We start from the raw sequence: 15163 nt of genomic DNA, 5'->3' as shown, positions 1-15163 counted from the left end.
GAGGAGCGAAGAAAGGAATTAAGTTCGAGCCGGCGCTTTGACAACCGGAGACTCGCAGGAAGAGGGGGGAGGGGGGCGGCGTGTACACCCAGCGGCAAACGATGGGGGCAGAAGCGCGCGCAGCAAGCGGACAACACGATAAAGGGAGGAGGGAAGAGATAGCAGCGACTGACTGATGCCGCTGACGCCGATAGTGAGTCAACCCCAGCTGCGGAGTTGGTTTCAGGGACAACGCCGCCGATGCCGACACAAACAATATGATACCCTCGCTTCCGCAGCGCTAAGAACCAGGTCTAGCCGTGGGAAGGTGGTCACGTATTCGTCGACGTGCCGGGGCCTACGTGAAATAACCGGCGCGTCGGCAACTGAAGAGCACCCTATCCGCCACACAAGAACAGGGGGGGGGGGGGACCCTTTCCTCCTCTTTCTGCATGGCGGCGACGGTGTTCTATGCAGTCACGTTATCTTGACTCTCTAGCGGCGTCAGCGGCATCCAGCGGTATCAGTCGGTCGCTGCTAGCGCTGGGGGGATGAAAGGGGGGCGGAGCTGGTTACGAGGCCGACGACAACGCCGACGACGACGCGAAACCCAGGAACGGACGCCAAAGAGCTGCGCTCTAAAACACGGTACAGAACGGCAAGAAGCTTAAGCTAGGCCTAGCATTGCTGCGGTGGTTGCTACGGCTGCCAGCGGATCTGCGTGCAAGTGTGCCGGTTCGTTGGCCGGTTCGAGGCGGCGAGGTTATCAAACTGGCGGAGGTTGTGGCTTTTATTAATGCCGTTTCGGACCTGCGGTCACGGCAAAAAGTCCGGAAAATTTGACGGCGAAGGGTTCTTGCGTCCGAAATTTCAGCGTTCTTATACACCCTATGGGGTACGTACTGGTGCCGCGAAGCCGTCCGAATTATCTAGCGTCCGGAAAATCGCTCGTTAACTGTACTCTGACAACTCCTCCAGCCGATGAGGCGGCGTCGGAGACCATTCGTTACGATTCCTCTTTGTTACGCCGGCCAGCATTACCGTGACTTTGGGTTCCCTTGCAATAAATTTACAGCCAATTTTCCCTGATAGGAGCACAAATTCCCTGAGGTTTCCCTGAATTTTTCCAGACTACTCAAAATCCCTGAGAATTCCCGGTTTTCCCGGTTGGTAGACACCCTGCAACTACCATTACAAACCCAGCAATAAGGTAGGATATACAAGTCTTTGGCAGCGACAGCAGCACAAGCACCATTACACTAGAGAATAGAGGAACAAACTAACCTGCACAATTGTAATAGCAAGGTAAGCGATGCTCACTGGATGATGCCGCCGCTGCCAAATGACCGCCTCTCCAGGTACTCTTGATTTATCTGCAGTCAATTCCTTAGTCAGGTGCGCAGACGCAGTCAGTGCTAGGTGATTCCGTGTGCAGCTAGGCAGCAGTTCGACACAGCCCTCGGAAGTCCTGTGCAGCACGACGGTTCCAGCAATAGGAAAAGCCAGCAGTCCGATGGCTCCTTCACCGTGTAGCGTTTGACAATCCGGGATAGAGTGCAAGTCGCTGTATCTGCACAATTGTAATAGCAAGGTAAGCAATGCTTGCTGCATGCTGCCGCTGCTGCCAAATGACCACCCCTTCAGGTGGTCGTGATTTATCCACAGTCGATTCCTTAGTCAGGTGCGCAGACGCAGCCGGTGCTAGGTAATTCTGTGTGCAGCTGATTGTGCCCGCAGCTAGGCACCAGTTCGACACAGCCCTCGGAGTGCTGTGCAGTACGACGGTTCCAGCGGTAAGAAAGGCCAGCAACCTGCAGCGGCCGATGGCTCCTTCACCGGGCAGCGCTTGACGATCCGGGATAGAGTGCAAGTCGCTGTATCTGCACAATTGTAATAGCAAGGTAAGCGATGCTCGCTAGATGCTGCCGCCGCTGCCAACATCTCCGCTTGCAAATTCAGATATCTCCTAACAATAACCAGCAACAACAAATTCACCACATACCGCACAAAAGGTTCACAGAAGGCGGATAATCGTCATGTTATTCCAAGCTCCTTTGTCCACTCGACGTAATCCACAATATACCGCTCGGCCTCCCGCGCTGCAATCAACTTGTCAATCCTCGAACGGCTGAGGAGCAATGACTAAGCCGTGATAAGCAAAAAATTTTTCCAGTGAAAAACATCGTTTTAATAGGGTTTCGAGAAGACGGTAAATATAGTATTTTTGAAAACGTTTTCTATGCGATTTTAAGAATAAGATATAATTTGACTGGTCCAACGCGCCTTTGGGATGTCGAAAAAGGTCAGAAATTCATTTTATCCAACGTTGCCCTGCAATCGATGTTTTTAGCACTTTTTGTGCTACCTGGGAATGAGTCCCAGAAACCAGAGGCCAAAACAAGCCAGAAAGCCGTGGGTTGATGCAGGACTATTGAAAATGATCGAGACGGAAAATAAAATGTACCTCACTTCTGTTCAATCTAGAAATTTAGAGGCACTTTCCGAATTTAAAAAACACAGAAGTAAATTGACCACTGAGTTAAGGTACGCGAGGTAAAGGTATTATGAACAACTGCTTGCGAAGATAAAAAATCACTCTAGGAGGGTGTGCAAAGAAGTAAAATACCTAATGTCAGAATAAAAAACAGGCTTCCCCGCTATGCATACAAACCAGTGCAGGCATCTTGTCAGACTGAGAAGCAGCTACTAAGATGAACGAGTATTTTGTGACCACTGCAGAATAGAAAAATTATAACAATACAACGCCTTGTTTTACAATAAATTAATTCAGCCTTACAAACTACGTAGTTTTAACCCATGAAATTGGAGGAAGTCACATAATTAATCTACCACATCAAGAATAGTGTAGCGGCTGGCTTCGACGAGGTTAACACCTTTAAGATATGTAGCTGATATTATAGGCCCAATCATGGCTTACATAATTAGTGTTTGAAACAGGCGCTTTTCCAGACCGCTTAAAAATAGTGAAAATATGTCCTGTTCTCAAAGGAGGTTATAAACGTCAACTAACTACAGACCAATTTCCGTTCTTCCAGTTTTATCTAAAGTATTGAGAATGTAATAAATGCTCGGTTGTACAGGCTCTTCGCCAAGTACAATGTGATCAATGAGTACAATGTTTCCAGAAAAATCAATCTTGTGGAGCAGCCCATTTGACTATTATAAATGAATTAAGAACATTGAACATAGGCTCTACACATTGGGTTTGTTTATAGATTTTAGGATGGCATTTGATTCAGTATGTCATGAAGTCCTCATGCACAAACTTAGCAAGTATGGTGTACATGGAGTGGTTCTTAAGATACTGAAAGGCTATCTAACAAACTATCATCAATACATTAGCATAAGTAACCGTGCATTGGCTTATGCAACTATAACCAGAGGAGTAGTGCAGGAGTAAATACTTGGGCCTCTGTTGTTCATAATTCATACAAACAATCTTTGTGACATCAAATGTTCTCCCAAGCTAATAATGTATGCAGTTGACACTCAAAATGTTTTAGCAGTACGTCCATTCAAGAACTTCAGCACCAGGTCAATAATTACCTAAACAGGCTGGCGAGTTGGCATAGTTCAATAAACTGCAACTAAATGTTAGTGAAACGAAATACATAATATTTGCTCTAATCAATAAGCCATGTAAACACAAAAATAATATTTTGTTCGAGGGCACAGAGTTAGAGGAAGCACAGAGTCAGAAGTTTTTAGGAGTTTGGTTTACTGAAGGCTTGATGTGGAATACACACGTAGAAAAGCTAACAGTAGAAGTTAGTAGAATTGTTGGATGCTTATACAGACTCAGAAAAGTCCTACCAAAATGGTAACAAAATGCATTATACATATTATGCGCTGTTCTATTCTGGAACAGCATACTGTACTCTAGTATGAGGTACGACCACATGACCTAATTATAATAACTAATCGCTCTACAGCAAAGAGTTCTACGAGCATTCAAACAATATCATGGCCTTATCAGGGACTTGAAGACAGAACTACTTTCCAAAAAATATTCAATGCTAAAAGTAACACAACTACACTGTTTCAAGCTTCCACAATACGTTATGCAAGGCAGGCCTGGATGTTTTCAGACTACATCAGCACATACAAAGTACAACATACATCAGCAACTTAAGAAAGCACCCAACAGTGAGGACAAATTATGGTAAACACATAGAATACCAAGTACCTGCATTGCAAAATTGCTTACACGGTCTCAGATTCTGATTATATACATTCTAGTATTACGGTCAAGTCCATCCCGACATTTTATTATACTATTGAGTTTGCATAACTTTGCCACACTTTGTCATTTTGCATTGTGTGATACAAATGTATTTACTTTATTTCACCTTAAGTCAAGTCTGTGTTACCTTAGTTGTGTGAATGTTGACAATGTACATACCATGACTTATGCCACAGTTGTGTTGTTTTTTTCCTCTTTCTTCTTCTGCTGTGAAAGCTTTTTTCTCGTAATGACTAGAGGTGCAATATTGTGTCATGTTCATTGGCCTGTGTGCCGAACTGAAATAGGAGCAAGAATTTTTTGTCAGGCTATGTAGCCTCTGCTCCTACTCCTGTAAGCATGCAGGACAAATAAACTTCAAAGTTCAAAAGACGCCCCTGATGTCTACCACGCCTGGAAATACCAGGACATAAAAGTGTACTTGAACAAAGTTGATTTAATAAAATTATGGGGTTTAACGTGCCAAAACCACTTTCTGATGATGAGGCACGCCGTAGTGGAGGACTCTGGAAATTTCGACCACCTGGGGTTCTTTAACGTGCACCTAAATCTAAGTACATGGGTGTTTTCGCATTTTGCCCCCATCAAAATGCGGCCGCCGTGGCCGGGATTCGATCCCGCGACCTCCTGCTCAGCAACTCAACACCATAGCCACTGAGCAACCATGGCGGGTAAAATTGATTTAATGTGAGTGATCTTTTATGCACAGTACTTGGGTAGTATTGAAGCTTTGTTACAGTGGCGGTAAATGTTCCATCACCAAGGACAAAGATGGAACATAGACAAGAGAGCGCTTGCCTTTATCCTTGTAGTACCCTTGGTCACTGGCTGCTGCGGGCCTATTCGACGTGTTTAAGTTAACAGTCCAACATCCATAAGCAATGTAGAAGATAGCACTGGATGCTAGGCTTCTATAGTGCATTTCATGTTCTACAACTCTGGAAAGTACAGAACACAGTTCCTATTGATGTCTAGAGTATTGCAAAAAAGAAAGTTCTGGAGAATTCCCAATAGTTAGCATGATGATTGGTCTGTTAACACATGTGGCTTCATAACTTTTGACAAAGGATGCACTGCCATCAACACATTCTACAGGAGACAGCAGCTGCAAAGCTGTTTTCACACAACCTGGGCATTTACTCTGCATTGCGGTGGCCACAAGACGAAGTGCAGAGAATGAATTCTGGTTTCACCTCAAGACGAGGGAAGATTCAGCACTCTTTTGTGGCGCCTGTTATCACAGGCTTCTGTGGGCCGTGGTGTGGATGCATTAATTCTTGCAGATATGCACACACTATAAGTAGGTAGCAAGCCCAAAGGGCTGAAGGGACATTTCTTTATTATTTGAAGTTGTATTTTACATCACCCAACAAATTCATTAGTTAGCACTCAATGCCATAAGTTTGCTGACTCTTTGATAGTAATACACGTGAAGCTAAAGTGCCATTGCAGGAACAGCTAGCGTAAAGCAGACCTTGCGGAAACTGTTTGCTATGTGCAGCTCAAAGCTTGAGTAAGTGGAATAGTTCACAGTATTCTCTTGCATGAACAGAAGGCCAATGCATGTGGATAACTACTCAATAAAACAAACCAGAAGAAATGCAAGTGCTCCTTGCCGTCAACCACACTCATTATTATTATGAGGCAGGTAACAGGAGCACATACAGTTGTCCAAGTTTTCTTAGGAAAACTCCACATAACAAAGACTGACTGTGCAATGCTAAAGGTAAAGTTATGTCACAGCTGTGCCTCTGGCTATTAAATAAGCTTTTTAAGTTGTTTTTTTAGGTTCAAGCCTACACTATGCTCTTAACTCATTAGCACATGTACCAATATGAAAGGGAACACCAGATTTACATATAATGCCTGTAGTTTTCCTCATTCTTGCACTGAATCAGAAAAATGCCATCAGGCATACTTGTTATCATGAGAACTATATTGCAGGTAGCAGAAGGGCAAACATAGATGACAGCTGAAATTGTTATTAGACGACAAATTGAGTGTTCCCTTTCCCATTTGTCCACAGGGGCAGCTTTCAGCAACTAGCAAGTAGTCAAAAGACAGCTATCCGGGTTGTTTTGCAACTATGAAAGTTGGAAGCAATGTACTGAAACAGCTTTTTGTTCTTTTCCTCTTCTTCACTATGTTTTGTTGCAAGACATTGATTCACAAGTCTAACCTACAGATCTCCCGAAGGACTGAGCCCAGCAAGAGCAGGTTGTCCCATCAGGCACCCTCTACCTTCACTGAGAATAATTTGCTTGCTACTATGTACCCAGTCTAGTTATCCCCGGTGTAAGCACTAGTGACACAATTCGATTATGACAGCTTTTCTTTACAGCAGCACCACTTGTCTGCTTAGCCACATCAAACAAATAGAAGTGTTGCACATAACAGGCACAGTAAGGTTGGACAATCCGGAATTGGTGTAAATGCCTACTTATGCACTCTACTTACAGTCTCTATACATAAAGCATTAAAAACAATGTCCAGATTGCAACTTCAATGATCACAACCCAAGTGCACAGGGGGAGCAAGGTTGAACAAAATCAAGCACTCCAGAAGGGCCAGTCAGCATTCACACAGAGTGAACCTCTCTTTGTCAAGGCATGCTTTAGATGTTATGTGCTAGTTCAATGGGCCTGATGTGATGACAGCATGTGACATTTGCTTTATGCAACATAAGCCTACAAAGGAAAAGAAAGGAAGACAAAAATAATAGACAAAAATAAAGGCAAAGCAGAGCTGGTGCCACATCTTTCTAAGTATTACAGCGTTTTTCTTTCAGATTGCTACCATCCAAGCAATGCCACACTGCTATGACCATATTTGCCCCAAGACACTAATAAGGTAAGGATGAAAAGGCTACCTAGAGAAGGATGCATCCATTTATGAAGATGTCAGCCTACCTTTCTAAGCCACTGTACACTTACATTTCTCAGCCATACATCTAAAGTGAGCACAACAGAAGCGCTGAGAGAAGCAGATCCCCCAACCTATCAAGGCAAAAGCAGCACAGCAAATCATCACAGTTGCAAGCTCTATGCTACTTTCTGTCTTCATTCGACGTCATGTACAAGTCCACAATGGTACATTGTCTGGCACAGACCACTCAAAACAAAATCAGCTCAGTGATGAGGCTGCCATCCCATCCCCGAGTGCAGTTGCAGGCTTCTGATTGTGCACAAGGGCCTTGAAGAGCTTCCTTTTGGCCTCCAGGGCATGATGGCTGTCACTTTCCTTTGCTTTCTCCTGGCTGTCCCAAGAGATGAGTGAGTCTCCATCAGTGTCCAGTAGGCTGGGCTGCTGCTGCTGTTCTAGCTGTTCGTCACTTGACAACAAAGTCCAACCTTCAGTCACATATTCCCCCTGAGCATCATCGTCCTCCTTTCCTACATCGATGCACTCGACTGCACCTTTGAGAGTGTCCCGCACCTGGAAGGAAAGCAGCACCCAGCGCAGGTCAAAGTCTAGCATGCAGTACCCTTTTTCCCTGTCCATGTGCAGCCACTGCATTCTCATTCGGCAGCTATGGTGTTGGGCTGCTAAGCACGAGGTTGCGGGATCGAATCCCAGCCACGGCGGCCACATCTCGACAGGGGTGAAATGCGAAAACAGTCGTGTACTTAGATTTAGGTGCACGTTAAAGAATCCCAGGTGGTTGAAATTATTGCAGGCCCCCACTATGGCATGCCTCATAACCATATCGCGGTTTTGGCATGTAAAAGATCATTTATATTAATTTTCTTTAGCTGGTGTATGGGCGTGTCAAACTGCTGAATTGAAGAGTGGCATTTCATGGACAATGCCGTGACAACATGAAGGCTCACAAATGTATTTCCCACCCTTTTTAGACGAGCGATGGCCAGCATGACTTCATCTTCTCTTTGCAGTTGTTGTGACAGCATCGACTCCTGAAGCAGCGCCAGGTGATCACTCATCTGGCGACAGCATGAATCCATCACCTGCTGCATGTCGAAAACCTGCTTGCGCAATTGCTGGATTTCCAAAGTTGGCGTTTTCTGCAAGTTCAGGGAAGAACATAGTAAGGTCGTGTATGTAGTGACAGAGCAATGCAAAATGAAGAATGACTACATTAGAAGTGCAATCATTGTGAATGACAGGGTTATCATGTGAAAAATATATGTGATGAAGACGACGACACCGATTGGCTAAATGAGTGGGAGTGGACTAGTGATGCGTGAAGCATATGAAGCACGAGAGAGGAGGAAGAAAAAGGAGGCGAAGGCAGATGAGCAGGCACTGCTGACACGGGCATGGACTGGTACAGATGCATTGCCAGCTGTGCTCTGGTGACAGCTTCGGCATTCATTGGGGACCCAGACCGGACAGGGGACGTATGAGAGTTGCCAGCGACACCTCCAGCTCCTGAGCCCCAGCTATGGTGCCATGGCAGTGCTCCATGACCTTGGCCTAGCCCCATGAAGCCGTCACTTGCTACCGTCCAATGCCACAGAGGCAATCGCCTGGCCATGTCAGCGGCACAATGCCCAAATGGTAAAGACAGTGCCCTGTGGCATGATGGTCTCTGGAGAGAACCACAACCCCGTCGCTCGCAACAGAGGTCTACACCTACGCCACGTCGGAACCACACAGGCCGACGCCTTATGCCACACTGAGCCGACATCCACCATTAATGGCGACATTCAGAACATTCTATTCCTATGGACTACTGGTTGCTTGGCTAATCGAACTAGGAACAGTATGTGGCTAATATCTAGTTTGATTTTCATGCATATGGCCAGTTTCGGGAAGTTTTCGTGAGTGAATATGAAGTTTCTGGTATGTGGGTTTACATTGCGGTTTGTTTTTTATTCATGAGAATCTTTTCTTGTCATAAATGCTTTTTACTATGTTTGCATCATGTCTCTGTCTGTTTTTGGGGTGCTGAAATTCTTGACAGCCATCTAGTGTACATTGCAGCTAAGGCTTAAGAGAGATGAGAACTGTACATGCAAAAGAACGACCAAGGTCAACCTTGAATAAAGAGAAAGCAACCCTGGCCTTGTTTGCGAAAACACGTTAAGAAAGACCTCGATAAGGCGAGAAAGAAATGATTAGTGGCAGGGCAGATAAGAAAACATGTCAGTACAAGCCAAATCACATAAACACTGTCATCGCAATGTTTACTGGCCTAGTTTACAGCAGCACGGCGGCCTCTATTAGAAATTTCTGTAAACTAAGTCCATCTGGCCCCTGCAAATTTCCTTTTTTCACTCTGCTGTCCTGAAAAATTGGTTTACAGGTGTATTTGGTATTTTTGCCCCCAGAATACATAATTTTAGTCACATGCAAACAAAAATTTACTCCACTATAACTGATGTTCTGTCAGATGAAACAAGCCTGGACCTTTTCCTTTTAAGGCCCTGCTCCGCCGTGAGTACAACGAGTGGCTGGCGGCAGAAGACCGCGAAATTACGCCAACCAGACCTGTCAAAAGAGCCTCCCTGCGGCTGCGTGTGGTTGGGTGCATTTGGCGTGGGCTGCTGTTCCACAAGATGTCGTGGTGCGGTCGTTTGCCAAATGTGAAATTTCGCTGGACGACGACGTGCTGTGGGACCACAGCAACGATGACGATGGCAGCACTAGTGAAGACGAGTAGTCCAGTGACCATGTGGGCTACTAATAAATTTTCGTTATCGAATGTGCCCTCGGGTATGCTCCTTTTTTTTTTTTTTTTCCTGTCACGCGATATGAGGGGGTCGACTTACATTTGAGTCGATTTCCAATTGTGTAAATATGGTACTACGGCTTCCGGGTGGTCGGCATACAAATAGAAGGAGAGTAACACAAGTGAGCAAAATATGCGTTCATTACAAAGTTACTAGGGTAACTCACTGAAACAGTTCCAATGTGCTCAAGCCAGGCATTGCCCAGGGCGTCATCATGAGGCAGACAATGTTGCATTGTTTCGTTTTTCCAGTCAGTGCTCTTGCAGCCAAGCACCACACACAAACGCCGTCTAGCCATCGCAAAACACTGTCGGACTCACTTCGTGCAGCTAATCAGACCGCTAAGCATGACTGTGTTGGAACGCGAGCAATTTGGCACTTGCGCTGTGGGCCATAGTTACCGATTCGAAAGTGCGCACAAGCAGGCAACACGACGAGGAAGGCAGAGTGTGCACCTGCTAGCAGACTAGCCAGAAGTGATAAGTTCTTGTTCGACCAAGTATCTGCTCCTGGTGGCGTCACCAGATGCACCACGGTGACGTCATGACGAGTGCTGGGGATACCGGTAAGGCCCGGAGACATGCACGGAGAGGAGCACAGGATTATTTTTTTTATTTCATGATGCGCCCGGGGCGTGTAGCGCTGCAGCGTTTGGCATCATTGATCGTGAAGGCATTCTGAAATTGATGCGTGTGTTTACTTGAAATGTTTAAAAAATATCGATGGCAGTTTAGGGGCCTTCTAAAACAGGAGGAAGATGAAGATAACATAGAGGTAATGAATGAAACTGTAACTAGGCTGATTTCAGAAGCAGCAACTGAAGTGGGAGAAAGTAAGGGATATTCAAAGTTATAGTGTGGGAAAGATTGAGGAAGCAGTAAAAAATCACCGCAGCATGAAATCAGTGAGAAGAAAACTTGACATAGGACAAGGCTATGATATAGTAAAAGCAGCAGAATTCTATACTGACCCAGAGAAGCCACGCTACCTTCATTGGAAGTAGTGATGAACAGGATACAAAGGCTCCTTCTATAAATTGCGATGAAGTTAGAAGAGCCTTGCAAGACATGTGCCGGAGAAAAGCGGCAGCAGAAACTGGAATAACAGTCGATTTAATCAAAGATGGAGGAGATTAAGAGCCGCAAGCTTGAAAAGCTTGAGGCCCTTAATACCTGCCTCATAACTTTAGGTGTAACAGAAAATAGGAAGAATGCCAACATTATACTAATCCATAAAAAGGGAAACGTCACAGAATAGAAGAATTATAGGCCCATTAGCGCGCTTTCAGTATTGTATAAGATGTTCACCAAGTTAAATTCCAACAGATTCAGTGCAAAACTTGGCTTCACTCAACCAAGAGAAAGGCTGGCTTCAGGAAGGGATGTTATGCAACGGATCACATCCATGTCATCAATCAGGTAAGCCAGAAATATGCAGTCATTATGTGGCTTCCATAGATTATGAAAAGACATTTGATTCAATAGAAGTACCAGTAGTCATAGAAGCATTGTGTAATAAAAGAGTACAGGAGGCATATGTGAACATGTAGGGAAATAAATACAAAGATTCTATACCTACCTTAGTTCTCCACAAGGAAAGTAAAAAATGACCTATCCAGAAAGGGGTCAGGCAAGGAGACACAATCTATGCAATGCTATTCACTGCATGCTTAGTGTAACTATTCAAGCTATTAGACTGGGAAGATTTAGGAGTGAGAATCAATGGCGAATAAACTGTTATAGTATAGCCTAAGCAACTATAGCGTACGCTATACGCTATGGTATAGCGTACACTAAGCAACGCCCATTTGTTACAGCTTTAGTTGCCCTGCGATATCTTCGGATCTCAGAAGCCATATGCTGTCGTAGGGGCTATCTCCCGACTGGAGCGATAGGTGGCACTGCCATCTCGAATGTTTTTTTTTCGTTAGGCTTCGACTTGTTCGAAACGAGAAGTGATCTCGAAAACAACACAAGGTTATCTGTAATTGTCGTCGAAGCGGCCTGAGACAAAGTGAAAGCCGTTTACAGTCATTTGCTATGAACGAAGTGAATTTTACAAAAGCAATGCCAAATTGAATTCAAAGCAGGCAACGGGGACTGCCTCCATGTTGACAGCAAACTAAGCAAACCACGCAAAGTTGCCAACGCTAATCTGAGAAATAGCATACATACGCTATATGCTATGGGTCGTTTAGCGTCCTGCGCATGCTCAATAACGACTTGCTATATCATAGCGTACGCTAAACTACAACTGTCTAGTATCTCGGCAAGCTTTGGTTTCCAGATGACATTGTCCTGTTTAGCAACATTGGGGATGAATTACAACAAATTATTGAGGACCTTAACAGAGAAAGTGTAAGAGTGGGGTTGAAGATTATATGCAGAAGACAATATTAATGTTCAATAGCCTGGAAAGGAAACAAGAATTCAGGATCGCCAGTCAGCCACTAGAGTCTGTACAGGAGTATGCTTATTTAAGTCAGTAACTCAAAGGAGACCTTGATCATGAGAAGGAAATTTACAGAAGAATAAAAATGGGTTGGAGAGCATACGACAGGCATTAACAAATCCTGACTGGGAGCCTTACCACTATCATTGAAAAGAAAAGTGTACAATCATTGCAATCTACCGGTGCTAACATATGGGGCAGGAACTTGGAGGTTAACAAAGAAGCTCGAGAACAAGTTAAGAGGAAACTTTCACTCAGGTGCTCCTATCTAAATACATGTAAAAGGAGAATTCATTTTTCTTGGCAACCACAGCACCAAATTTGATGAGGTTTGTTAAAAGAAAAACTGAAAATCTAGTGACTGTTAGTTTCCAATCTTTTATTTATATTGTCCATTTTTTATAAAATATTGGCAAACATTGAAAATTTTCAGCACACAAAACTATTAAGTTACAACTCTCTAACTCAGCAAGGAAAAATGATAACACAATTCAGTGAATTGCAACTCATAATACATCTAAAGTGGACAAAATTTACATGTTACATACGAATCTAGAAAAATTCAGTAATATGGAAATACAGCTTTTGCAGAACCCTTGTACATAACGTAACAAATTCACATAAGATATAAATTGACATATCGAATTTGCCCACTTTGAATGATCTAATCGACGCCGCTTGGAGGACCGTGATATTTGCTTTTTATGAAGAGCTATTAATTTATAAACTTTGTGCTTCTACCTTTTTCAAACTTTCAAATTTTTGAAAATCTTTTTCACAATATTTACGCCCTAAATCGAAATTCCGCTTCCAACAGTCACTAGAATTTATCTTTTTCTCTCAAATGCAACAAATTTCATTAAAATTGGTCCAGGGGCTATCTCAGAAAAGCGTTTTCGCCTCTTACATGAATTAGAATAGGTTGCGTCGCAGTTGGGCCCGAGCTACAGCTTCCTCTTAGGGACCGCACAAAGAGCGATAAACGAAAAATTTTAGGCAAAAGGTTAAGAGAGAGGAAGAGCGCGGTGTGGATCAGAGAGTAAATGGGGATAGCCAATATTTTAGTTGACATTAAAGGGCCCCTCGCCAGGCTGCATAGCAAATTTTGTTTATACACTGTAAGTCGTTACGTGCTCTCTAGGGAGCATTCTGGCGCAAATATTTTTCAAATTGGTTCATTAATAGCCGAGACAGCCATTTCAGTGCCGCAAACTCAAGGTTTCAGGAGGTGAGCGTCACTGACAAGAGAGACACTCTCTTCACTTGCCCTGTCTAGCCACCGCAAACGAAATTGCGCAGTTTTTCTTTGTTCTCATAATGTCATACCAACTAGCCCCTCCCCGTACGCTACTAGAAATTCCTTCCCTGTGTTCTCTTATGCCTTGAATAATTCTCGGAATCACGTGCCACTATGGGTGACGTCACATTACTGCCATGTATGTAGGTGCATTTGTGTGATATGCGTCATCCCTCTGGCTGGGAGCGCGGCACCCGCAAAGAGAAGGGCAAACGGTGTTCGGTATAAAATTTCAGGTCCTTGCATGATGCATAGCGATGTAATACTTAGCAGACACGATCATTAGTGTGCATTATGACATGACAAGCACGGCGCATTATACGTGTGGCACTTGTCAGCTCAATATGGCCAGACCTGGTGAGGGGTCCTTTAAGAGGAAAATTATCCGTAACCCACATACTGTGGGAATCATTGTAAGCAAAGCTGTCTGTGCTGTTTTCTTGACTGATGATAATTAGCGATGATGTTGACTGCGATGTTTCATTTCTTCAGCTCTTAGTCCAACAAGAGAATGGTGAATTAACGTTAAATGTTACCTTGCATGCACCACTGCTGTTTGTCTGCATAGTACACAGAACACACAGGGAGACATGTTTGCTTGATGAGTTGTTGTGCGCCATTGTTCATAATCATTGAGAGGGTTGAGCATTGTCATTGCCTCACATGGCACATTGCATTGTGCCAGAAGTGTTAAACTTTAACTATGGGGCTGTATGTACCAAAGCCACAATTGGATTATGAAGCATGGCATAGTGGCAGACTCTGGATTAATTTTGACACCCTGGTGCTCTTTAACGCACATGTATATTTAAGTTCACGAGTTTTTGTGGCTGCTGTGGTTGGGATTGAACCCCCTACCTAGAGCAATGCCACAGCCCCAACGCTATGGTAGTGGGAACAGAAGTGTTAATTTGTCATGCAACCGCATCCATAGTGTCGCCTAGATCCTACGGTTATTTAATATGGCTTTGCGTATGCACGCCCAGTGTCAGTTGTCCGCTTGACAAATTTGCAGGGTGCTTATTTTTCAGAAACAGTGGAAACATACTGTATGGTACCTTCAGTTTGCCTGCAACTGCTGTCATGTCTATAGCACTACCGTTTCCTTGCCTTCTCACGTCACCTTTTCCCTCTCCTGCCCCGCCCCACCCCCCTTCCTCATATTTTGCAGTTATTCGGCGGTGTGCTAGTGCTTTCCAACCAAGGTCCTCTTTAACTAATGTAATACTGCCACGGAAGTTATAATTACCAGAAACAAATCTTGCAGCGCGGTTTTGGACGCGTTCAAGCTTTTCTATATGTTTAGAGCTTTGAGGGTCCCATACCTGGCAAGCGTATTCGAGTACCAGACAAAGATTTATGTAAAGCAGTTCTTTTACTTTTTGGGGAGCTTTATAAAAATTACTTCTAACAAGGTTTAGCATACGAGATGATCTTAAGGTTAAGCATTCAATATGTCTGTTCCATGTTAAATTTTCT

At 44.1% G+C, this 15163-nt stretch overlaps 1 protein-coding gene and 1 long non-coding RNA gene across 3 annotated transcripts in view; one reads left to right on the top strand and one right to left on the bottom strand.

The window, feature by feature from the left end:
- Nucleotides 1–511: 511 nt before the first annotated feature.
- On the top strand, nucleotides 512–7093 carry LOC135896255 (uncharacterized). Its single transcript, XR_010562646.2, has 3 exons — nucleotides 512–1570; nucleotides 1717–1880; nucleotides 7032–7093. It is a non-coding gene; the product is annotated as an uncharacterized lncRNA (long non-coding RNA).
- Nucleotides 7094–7266: 173 nt separating this feature from the next.
- LOC135896254 (TBC1 domain family member 5-like) overlaps nucleotides 7267–15163 on the bottom strand; it is a 144988-nt gene continuing 137091 nt past the window's right edge. The window contains exons 17-18 of one of the 2 annotated variants that reach the window (XM_065424611.2): nucleotides 8089–8265; nucleotides 7267–7678 (exon numbers count right to left, since the gene is read on the bottom strand). In XM_065424611.2, the coding sequence (XP_065280683.2) occupies nucleotides 7367–7678; nucleotides 8089–8265 (489 nt within the window). In that variant the 3' untranslated portion in view covers nucleotides 7267–7366. Of the gene's footprint in view, nucleotides 7679–8088; nucleotides 8266–10391; nucleotides 10490–15163 lie in introns of those variants that run through there. The other variant, XM_065424612.2, reaches the window with a different exon arrangement.

Source organism: Dermacentor albipictus, chromosome 4 (genome assembly GCF_038994185.2).
Source record: "Dermacentor albipictus isolate Rhodes 1998 colony chromosome 4, USDA_Dalb.pri_finalv2, whole genome shotgun sequence".
NCBI classification, from domain to species: Eukaryota; Metazoa; Arthropoda; class Arachnida; order Ixodida; family Ixodidae; genus Dermacentor; species Dermacentor albipictus.
Note: the sequence above shows the minus strand (reverse complement) of the source record. Positions and strands in the feature narration are given on the sequence as shown.